The sequence below is a fragment of the Camarhynchus parvulus genome, chromosome 3 (genome assembly GCF_901933205.1).
Source record: "Camarhynchus parvulus chromosome 3, STF_HiC, whole genome shotgun sequence".
Lineage (NCBI taxonomy): Eukaryota > Metazoa > Chordata > Aves > Passeriformes > Thraupidae > Camarhynchus > Camarhynchus parvulus.
In genome coordinates this window covers 77,385,624-77,395,719 of record NC_044573.1, presented here as the reverse complement: position 1 = coordinate 77,395,719, position 10,096 = coordinate 77,385,624, and the positions used below count along the sequence as shown (strand labels likewise).

Below are 10,096 nucleotides of genomic sequence, written 5' to 3'. Positions count from 1 at the left end.
CCTAAATATGACACAACAGAGAATGTGTGCTTATGCTGAGTATAAGCAGATTTACATGTGCCCAAGGATGTCCCTGGGCATTGAGGCAAACTGACAACTCATCTCCATCTCTTTTAGGAAGTCCTTTTAATCAGCAGTACTGGTGGTGCCTGCAAGTGCTCTGTTGGGAATTGTCTCTGATGGCTAGGAAATGTCCATGTTAGCTGGTCAGTGTGGGCTGGATCTGTGCCAGACATGCTTTAGCTGTTTCTTACTTGGACAGTCAGAGTCAGGTCCCTAAACTTTCTTGAGCTTGCCTGTGATTTTGGGAGAAGGGAGAGGGCAGGTTCAGGGCTGTGCTCAGCGCAGGCAGGGGCTGACTGCTCCACAGCCTGCTTGCAGAGAGGCTGTCCAAGTCCTGCCTCTGTACTAAGCACCCTTCTCTCAGTGGAATCCAATCTTATCTCCCTAGGGTTGGCTTCTAACCCACTCACAGTCCTTAAAGCACCGCTAGTGCCCACAGCTCGGTGGGGAGCAGCTCGGTGCATCTGACAGGAGGACAGAGGTGCTGGCTGGGATTCAGGAATGTAGTATGAGCCAGACGAGTGCTCAAGAGGAGCAATCTCTCTTCCCAGACTGGCATAAAGCCACTCAGGGGTAAATGTCCTTTCCCAAAAAGTAATCAACAAGATAGCCAAACCTTGAACGTGAGCATTCCCTGGGGACTGTGGTTACTGCAGGTCCCTGTGCTGCACTGTGGGTGCTCTGTGCCACCCACTTCCCTCAAAAGGAGCCAGTGTCACTGGGGACCCACTCTGAGCTCCACCTACACTTTGTGGACCAAGCCCTGCTGGGGTTCAAGCCCCACCCCGGGATATTGGCAACCCCACTAAATGCAGCCCCTGCCTCAGCAGGGATGCCCAGCGACCCAGGAGCCCTTTGCTCAGGCTGCAGGGCTTGGTGTCTGGCTGGGCCTCCTCCTCCTCCTCTCCTCCTCCTCCTCCTCCTCCTCCCTGAAGGAGCCTGTCTGAACCACAGCCAAAACTTAACACAACTGTCAGCTCAAATCCATGTGTTGTTCTCTGAGCCAAAGCACCAACACAGGAAAAAAACCCCTCTGTGTTTCTTGTTGGGTCTGTAGGAATTCAATTGCCAGCACAAATTGCTTCCAGCAGACACAGCACAGCTTGACCTGTTCTCACAGGCAACAGAAGTTGAATTTAGGAGCCCTAATAATTGCAGCAATCTGGTCATAAATGAATTATAGGGCAACAATTATCTACTGAAATTTTTAGATTAGAGAAGCTTTCTTTTTGTGGATAAAAAAATGAATTAATGGAATAAATTATTTGCTGCAAATTATTATTTCTGCTCCCATTGTTTGCTGATCTGTGATACATCTGATACAAACATTGATCAAGCAAGCCTGTGTCACTCTTTTCAGCTACAAAAACAAGGGTTTAATTCATTATGATTTCCCTGACCGTTCTTTGGATCATTTACATTTGCCCAAGTGGATTTAAAATGCTACCAGATCTCCTCTAACATTTCACAGGCACACTGAAAGGTGTAAAGAACTCTGAAAAGGTGCAAGACGAGGGAGAATAAAGCACAAGGATTTTAGCAGCCACACTAAGTAAAGTCTTTATAAGGACAGATCTGGCATTTCAAAAATAGTTTCTTCTCAATCTTTTGAGAATGTGCTGAGATTTATCATCTGAAAGGAGCTGATTTCACCTTTCAAACAGAACAATGTCCTGCGTGCCTTTTTGTAGGTATTTGTTCTGTAAAATGGACAGGGAGGGATAAGGGAGGCAGAAAAGCCTTTTTGGAAACAAAGGTTGCTGTGTTGATCATGCTGGACCCTGCATTGATTTCTTATCATCATCTAGAGAAAAACGAAAAGGTCACTGAAATGAATTGTTGATCAAAGAGAGTAGGATCTGAGATGGTTAAATCTGAGGATTTAAATCTACAGAACTTTTCCCTATGCTTATGCAGTGTGACAAAATTTGAAGCCTAACTTTTCCAGATCTTGATTTTGTTTTGTAAGATTGGATAAGTAATCCCATCTGCATTTTCCCCTGTGCAAGCATGTCACTGCTATTGGCATCTTAAAATTTATTTTGCTCATGCCAAGTTAGTAAGTAAGCAGGAAAGCCACAGGTGGGTAATTATTTATTGATAAACACAAATAACCTGAGGGTTTTTCCAGGTCTCCAAAGCATTTCTTTTGTCTCAAGAAGCTTGCAAGTATCAGCAAATTTATATGTGACTGGAAAAAAATTCAAGGGACCTCTTGTATTGTACCCAAACTATGCAGCACACTCAGGAACACACTCAGGTGACACTGGCCTCCAGAGGTTCACAGTATGACACAGGTGTAGATTAATAGATATTACCCTCTTCCTGGGACCTGATATTCCCTTTTCCTGGGTATGTGACACTATGAGCACTATGCCATGTCAAGATGAGGTCTGGTGCACAGCCCCTCATTAATCACCCATAAGCTTCTGAGACAGTGGAACAGGAACACTGTGTACTCACCAGGGTCCCCCTGGCTGTGTGACACCAGCAGGAGGACAGCAGGGACTTCACAGATCCCACCTTTCTCCCAGCATGGACACAAGCCTGGAGAAGCAAACAGTCTGCTGGATTTGCTCCTCTCTATTCCCCTCTACTGAGAAGCTTTTCAGAAGCCAGTAAATTGGAAAGGATCATAACTTGCTTGTGCAGCTCGTTCTGCTGTGCCAGAAACAGTTAACTTATGAACTGTAGATTTTCCTGGATCCACTAAAATGAACTGTAGAGTCAGATTTAATAATTTAAGGGTGGTAGGTTTCCTGCCTGTAGAGGTCTGGGTTGGGAAATATTCTTCAAATCCTGGAATTCAGAGCAAACAATGTTAAAAGGAAATGCTTGTTATTCTACTTCTACTTTTAAAGAGCTGGTTGCAGTACAAAGCATTGCTTCTGGTAAGTAGCAGTCACTGAGAAATCATAATAGATGTAAATTACTCAAACCCTCCTCAGGCTCAGCTAACTACAGGTCACAGAAACGTAGCTAAAAGTGAGGACCCAGAGCTTCGGGAAACATGCACAGAGTGTAGGGGAGGTTTTGCTCCACATCTGCTCCACATCTTCAACAGAAACTTTACGGTCTCTGCTTCTCTCTCAAAGACACCAGTACAAACCCAAATTAACTCAATGTCCTGACGCAGGACAGGGATGCTCTAGAGTTGCTCCAGTCTCACTGAGAGCAGGATTTATGCCATATGTTTATTCCCAAAACACAGTATTGCTTCTTCTGGTTTCTGCCTGGAGAAAATATTTGTGTGTCTCTCTGAGCTCTGGATGACTTTATACACGATTAAGCTTTGCATGTGATTAAAAAAAATGTTATAAAAACTCCTTAAAGTTCCTGTCAGTATAGAAACCCATCACTGTACCACTGGGCAGGCGTATAAATAGCTGAGAAGGGCTTTCTGTGCAGCTGGTGCTTTGCTGCGTTTCACCAGGAGAGGGTAGAGTTTGGAAAGGACTCCTGGCAGCCCAGGCTCCCTATTGTGCTGGGAAACAGCGAAGGGAAAACAAGCACAAGTTTCTCCTCTGCCTGTTTGCACCGACTGACTATGTGCGAGAGTCAGCAGATGAACTCTGGAAGACCTTAAAGTAAACAGAAAACGGAAAGAGAGACAAAATTCAAAAGCAGCTTTCTAGGGAAGTCGGTGGAACCGAAGGGAGAAGCCGCGGCAGCTCCCGTGGGCTCGCCCCGCCGGCTGTCTCAGAGCTGTCACTCACTGCACCGTGCCTTAATCAGAGCTCGGGATTTATTTCTCTGCCGTGACTTCCAAGCTGTGAATAGATACCCCTTTTAGAGACAGAATGGGACCTGAAAAGACTCTCGAGCACTGAACAGAGTGGTGAGTTTTATTAAATGGTTTCTTCTCTTTCCAGTCTGCTGGAGCTTTCTAACACCCTGCTTGCAGGCACAGCAGCCCGATGACTTGTCTTTTCCCTGCAGCTTGTTGCATTCCTCACCAGGCTTTCCCGACCGCAGGTTTCTATCAGTAACCTTTCCCACCAGGACTCCAGGGCAGTTTGGTGACATTTGTAACAGAGCTGGCTCAGTGCTGATTTGCTTTCATGAGAGATTAAAACCACAAAGCTGTGAAACCAAACAACGGGCTAAAAATCAACCAAAATCCAATACAATTATAAAATGGCAGGTGACTCTAGGTTTCCAGATGTGGACGCTGATGGATCAGAAAAAAGTGAAGAAATGGAGATTGTAGTCAATGTCGGCGGGGTAAGGCAGGTGTTCTATGGAGATTACCTGAATCAGTACCCAGAAACACGGCTGGCAGAGCTGGTCAATTGTTTATCGGGTGGATACGATAGCATATTTTCCCTCTGTGATGACTATGATCCTGGAAAGAGAGAGTTTTACTTTGACAGAGATCCAGATGCTTTCAAATGCATTATTGACGTGTACTACTTTGGGGAAATTCACATGAAGAAAGGAATATGCCCCATATGTTTCAAGAATGAAATGGAATTTTGGAAAGTGGATCTGCAATTTTTGGATGACTGCTGCAAAGCTCACCTAAGTGAAAAAAAGGAGGAACTGGAAGAAATAGCCCGAAGGGTGCAACTCATTCTGGATGACTTGGGAGTAGATGCCTCAGAAAGTCGCTGGAAAAAGTGCCAAAAATGCATCTGGAAATTTCTGGAGAAGCCAGAATCATCCTATCCAGCTAGAGTGATTGCTGTACTGTCCTTTCTGTTTATTTTGATCTCCTCTGTTGTGATGTGTGTGGGGACCATCCCAGACCTGCAGGTGGTAGATGCAGAGGGGAACCGTATGGAGCACCCAACCCTGGACAGCATTGAGACCGCCTGCATAGGCTGGTTCACCATGGAGTACGTGCTGAGGCTGATCTCCTCTCCCAACAAACTCCACTTTGCCCTTTCTTTCATGAACATTGTTGATGTGCTAGCAATACTTCCTTTCTACGTCAGCCTGACCTTGACCCACCTGGGGGCCAAGCTGATGGAGCTGAGCAATGTCCAGCAGGCTGTCCAGGCGCTGCGCATCATGAGGATCGCAAGGATTTTCAAGCTCGCACGGCATTCCTCAGGGCTCCAGACCCTAACCTATGCCCTGAAACGCAGCTTTAAGGAGCTTGGGCTGCTCCTCATGTACTTAGCTGTTGGAATCTTTGTCTTTTCTGCCCTAGGTTATACCATGGAACAAAGTCACCCCGAAACTTTATTTAAAAGCATCCCTCAATCATTTTGGTGGGCAATCATTACCATGACCACAGTTGGATACGGAGACATTTACCCTAAAACAACACTAGGAAAACTGAATGCTGCCATCAGTTTTCTTTGTGGAGTGATAGCGATCGCCCTCCCCATCCATCCCATCATTAACAACTTTGTCAGGTATTACAACAAACAGAGAGTTTTAGAAACAGCTGCCAAACATGAATTGGAGCTGATGGAACTAAACTCTGCTGAGGGGAAAGCTGCAGGCTCCAGAAGTGAACTGGAGGATCTTTCAAGGGAAAGCAAAGAGGGTCCTTTTTATAGCAGCCGGATAAAAGTCTCCCACAGTGACACCTTTATTCATCTCCTGTCAGAAGAGAAACACCATAGGACCAGGCTTCAAAGCTGCAAATAAACTGTGAGCTGTTGTCAGCGCTAAGCTGCAGATCAGGACAACCTGACAATCAGCTATGGAAGGGACTCGCAGATCTGTCAGAGTTGGGAGGGAGCACTGCTTTGCTTTTCCAACATGAATATAAATTAACCCCATGGCTTCTCCATCAACAGTTGGTAAGATTTTACCATTATTAACCCAAAATAAAACAGTAGGACTCCACTGAGATCAGACTGCTTATATTGAGTGTGTTCTGACAAAAACCATTTGTAACCATTTCTGAGACTGAAAAATCCTTCCTGATCCGTAAATGTTCAATGACCCGAATGTGCAACATTGCCACATCAGAACTTTGTACCTGTGACAATAAAGAGCAGCATCACACAGATTGTGTCTTTCAGGCTCTCTTCAATGCCTTTGCAGCTAGGGGAACTGCTCCTTAAAAAAATTAAAGCAGCCTCTCATTTTTATTAGATTCATGCTTACAGCAAAATGTTACAAGCAGTTCGAGCCTAGAGATACCGAAGGTATCAGCATATTGTGTGCAGAATATTAGAGTGAATAAATGGCTTTGTTTTGTAAAAGTGTACTTTAGGGTCAACTTTTTGGATAGGTTTCTGTTCCACTTTCCAGAAAAAGTGTCATTTTCAATGGGACATGAAACTATATTTTGAGCAGAGATACAGAACAGAATCAGTGTATTTTAAAGGGAAAATTTAAAAATATTTGTTCTAGCTATTAATTGCTGGATGGTTTATATATGCAGGGATCTTTCAGGAAGGATTTATAATTAAGTAGCTTTTTAAAACTGAGTTAAATCATAGTATCTTTAATTCTCTACTAAATCAAGGGAAGTTTATAAGGAAGTTAAATTGAGTAATTCTAAATAAGAAACTAACTCTTTGAAAGTTTCAGTAAAAATAGTATAGTCTCCAATTGATTTTTAGTAAAGATATCTCGCTGAATAAACATGTTATTAGGTTATTCTTTAAAATAACATACCCTTCCCCTACAATAACTGCAAACTCGGTAAACATTAGTTTACAGAAGCAGTAGGTACTGATCAGTATCTTATTCATTAATTAATATACCAATTAATCAACACCAGTGTATAGATACTATCCTTTCCAAAAGCAAGTGCCATCTACATAAGTCTAAATTTGGTTGGTGTAAAAACTGTATGTGTAATAGGTCTGGTGCCAGAGAAATCCATTGAAACTAGGAGTTATGCCAGCTTGGAGGGAAGGGGAGCACTGGCACACAGATATATTTACATAAATTGGAAGCAGGATCCCAAATGTTTAAAGGGCTAGAGCAGCTATCTTCATTTGTTCCCTTTTGTGCTGAGCAGCCCCTTGCCCAGGTGAAATGCAGCGACACGAGCCATGACCTATCCCTGGGCACCTCATGCCCAAGATCCCCCTACAGGTCTTTGGGACATTTTTCCTGGGACATGGGCAAGCAGTGGGCCTGTGGCATCCACCCCATAGGAGCAGTGGCTGGAGGGGCACAGAGCTGAGGGATGGGCTCTGTGCTCTTTTCTGGCTCCTTGTTTGTCCCTGTTCCCTGGCGGAGTGGTATGTGTCTGCTGGTGGGGAGCTCCCTGTCCTGCTGGGAGCAGAGAGCTGGGGTGGCATGTAGGGCCTGGGCAGGTGTGCAGTGAAGAGCAGCACTCCTCAGGAACACTAGCCACCCTGTATCTCTCCTAGCATGGAAATCAGCAGCTGCTTCCCTAGGTTGAAGGCCTTTCCCAACATTACACCTCAAATTGCTGATCTCCAGGGACACCTACTTGGTATCCCCATGCCCCAGCCCTGTGCCTGACCTGATGTCCTTTCCCCCAGTTTGTTACCGTCCTTCCTTACATACCTCCATCAAGTAATATTAATTTAAACAATGTCTAAACATTTCTGTACCCAAATCCTTCCACCAGCATTTGTGCCAAACTCTCTCCTGCCTAAGACAAACAGCCACTATAAGTACCTCCTCAGCCCAAGAACCCCTTCACATCCATCCTCCCCTCCACATCCCTGCTCTTAGCCTCTAGACCTGCTCTCTCACTCTGCCTCACCTGCTGAGACCTGCTCCTTGCTTGCCAACAGCCTCAGCTCCTCTCCCTGGCTGCCTGGCCAGGACCACAGCTGGCTCCCATCTAAGGGACAGAATCCTGTCGCCGCACAGTTTAAGACTTACAGATTACAAGTATGGGCTGCAAACCAACAAAAATTGACTCAGCTGGGGTGCTGAGGGTGGGAGAAGAGGGAATCTAACACAGCTGTGTGAGCCCAGCCTTATCTATCAGCAGGAATATTACACTCCTGACTTTGCTTGTGGCATGCAAAGGGTAGTTGAAAGTGAGTTCAGTTAGCAAAAGCACTTTCTTGGATGAGGAAAGCACTGTGTTAACATTAAGCAATATGGTTTAGCACTGCAAGTGCTAAATCTTCACTGCCACACTTTGTGATTTATTTAACCTGACATTAAATTTAAAAAAAACCCCTCTTTTATCAGAAATAATTTTATGGGCTAATTTCTCCAATGAATTATGCCTTTGAGCACTGGGCTCTGCTTATGCTCTGCCAGTGTGGAAAGAGTTTTGAGACAACCTTGGTGCTGCTGTAGCCCAGCCAGGTCTCAGTGTGTCTTGCTGCACTAGGGACCTCATTTGTTGGTTTTGTTGCTAGAAGTTATGTTTTCTTAAAAGACTGTGTGTGGGCAGGATGGATTCCTGCCTATTTGCCTTGCTCATGGTGTGGAAACCTTGCAGGAGCAGGGGGAGACGTGGGCAGTGGTGGAAGGACAGGGCAGGCTGTCAGCCCATGGTGAGACTGGAGAGGAGCAGGGGGTCTTGAACACACAATCCTGATGGTGCAAAACAAGAGGCTTTCTGCGTCCCTGCAGAGACATCTCTTGCAAATCAGGAAACTACCACAAACCACTGGCTTTGAAATCAGGGCTGGACAGAAGGCTCTGCTCCTTAAAGAATGGAGCTAGATGTTTGTTTCCTATTGTTTTAATATCCTACACAAATCAGCAGAGCTGATTTTCCTTTATTACAAGGCAGTCTAAAAAAGAAAAGGATTTTAAAATCTGGAAGTCTCCAGGGTTGAAGAGAAGGATTAGAGAAGCCCTTTCTCAGAGAGGAAGCAACACAATCCAAAGGGTCTGGTGTCCCCACTCTTTGACACCGGACTTGAGAAAGTCCAGATTTAGGACAAGCTCTGAAGTCTTTCCAAAGCGGAAACTGCACCATGCTTGTTGCAGGTTTCATTTCTGTGCTCTGGGTGAAGTGAGCACAGGCTGCACCACTCAACCCAGTAGTGCCTTCCCCACATCCAGCTCTTCCCAAGCACTTTGTGGGCACTTTGGCTGATTAAATTAAGGAATTAATTAAATTAAGGAATGCAAACCATTCCAAGTGAGACCATCTCCAGACACATATGGGAAACTGTAGCACAACTGTCTCTCAGGGGAGCCCTGTCCCTAGTGTTTAATACCCTTCACCTGGGAACCAGGACTGGGATAGCCAGAATGCATCCAAGTGCAGAAAAATCCAAATAAACCACCTGGGTCTCTCCTTATTCTTGCTGCACAAGGACTCTACTTTGGACTCACAGGTGTATGAAGGAAAGGGGTCACTGTTTCCATAAGAAATTTGGAGTCTGGGAAAAAAAATGTAGTACTCTTCTATGGAATGCTCTTCATAATTCTCTTCTTGACCAGAATTATGGAGAACAAAAGAGAGCTACTGTAATTTTAGCTGATATCACTTGTCATACAGAAGCTCCTCAGTTCACCATTCAAGCAATTTCAGAGCACAGTGAGCAGATCAAACTGTCCTCTGGAGAAGTTATCCTGTGGGACATCTGCCCTAGCAGCCAGCCCTGGCTGCTTCTAGAAAACTTCGAATCTTTAAAACAACCTTAAAACTCTATATAGAGTTAAAACTTGACATGAAAAACTTTCAGTTCCTGAATAACATCAGTCACAGCTGTAAATTCAGGATTAATCCAGGCTTGACATCAAATAGCTGCTAGCAGAATCTGATTCAATAGCCTTTATTTAATAACACAGCCAATGGCGAAGATTGCTAAACTGTAGGTAAAATGAAGCCTGTTTCTAGCTTCCTGGACACCATTAACAGCAGAACTTAATTGAGTGGAAATTGCTGCTAGAAGTGTGGGAGATGGCTGGAATATTTGGTGACACACAGCATTAGTCTTAGGGAAGTGATGGGCGTTTAACACACTCCACACTCTGGCTGGCATGTCACAGCCACCTTCACTTTGGAGCCAGGCTCAGGCTCAGGCAGAAACAGCCATCAGCAGCTGGGGTTTCACTGCTGGATTGACACATATATATGATTTGAAGAGACTTTATAAAAAACCCCACCAAAATGATGGGAAATAGTAGAACACCACTGTTTTCTGCTGTTGTGCATGTGGGAGAGCCT

General features: G+C 44.8%; 1 protein-coding gene across 1 annotated transcript; it reads left to right on the top strand.

Annotated features, from left to right (window-relative positions):
* Positions 1-3,557: 3,557 nt before the first annotated feature.
* Positions 3,558-6,036, top strand: KCNF1 (potassium voltage-gated channel modifier subfamily F member 1). The gene is made up of 2 exons (XM_030945687.1): positions 3,558-3,901; positions 4,003-6,036. The coding sequence occupies exon 2, from the start codon at positions 4,201-4,203 to the stop codon at positions 5,662-5,664; it is 1,464 nt and encodes a 487-aa protein (XP_030801547.1). The 5' UTR covers positions 3,558-3,901; positions 4,003-4,200; the 3' UTR covers positions 5,665-6,036.
* Positions 6,037-10,096: the final 4,060 nt, after the last annotated feature.

Bases quoted from the DNA above. Each gene is read 5' to 3' on its own strand.
- KCNF1 (XM_030945687.1), top strand. From the start codon at position 4,201: ATGGCAGGTGACTCTAGGTTTCCAGATGTGGACGCTGATGGATCAGAA.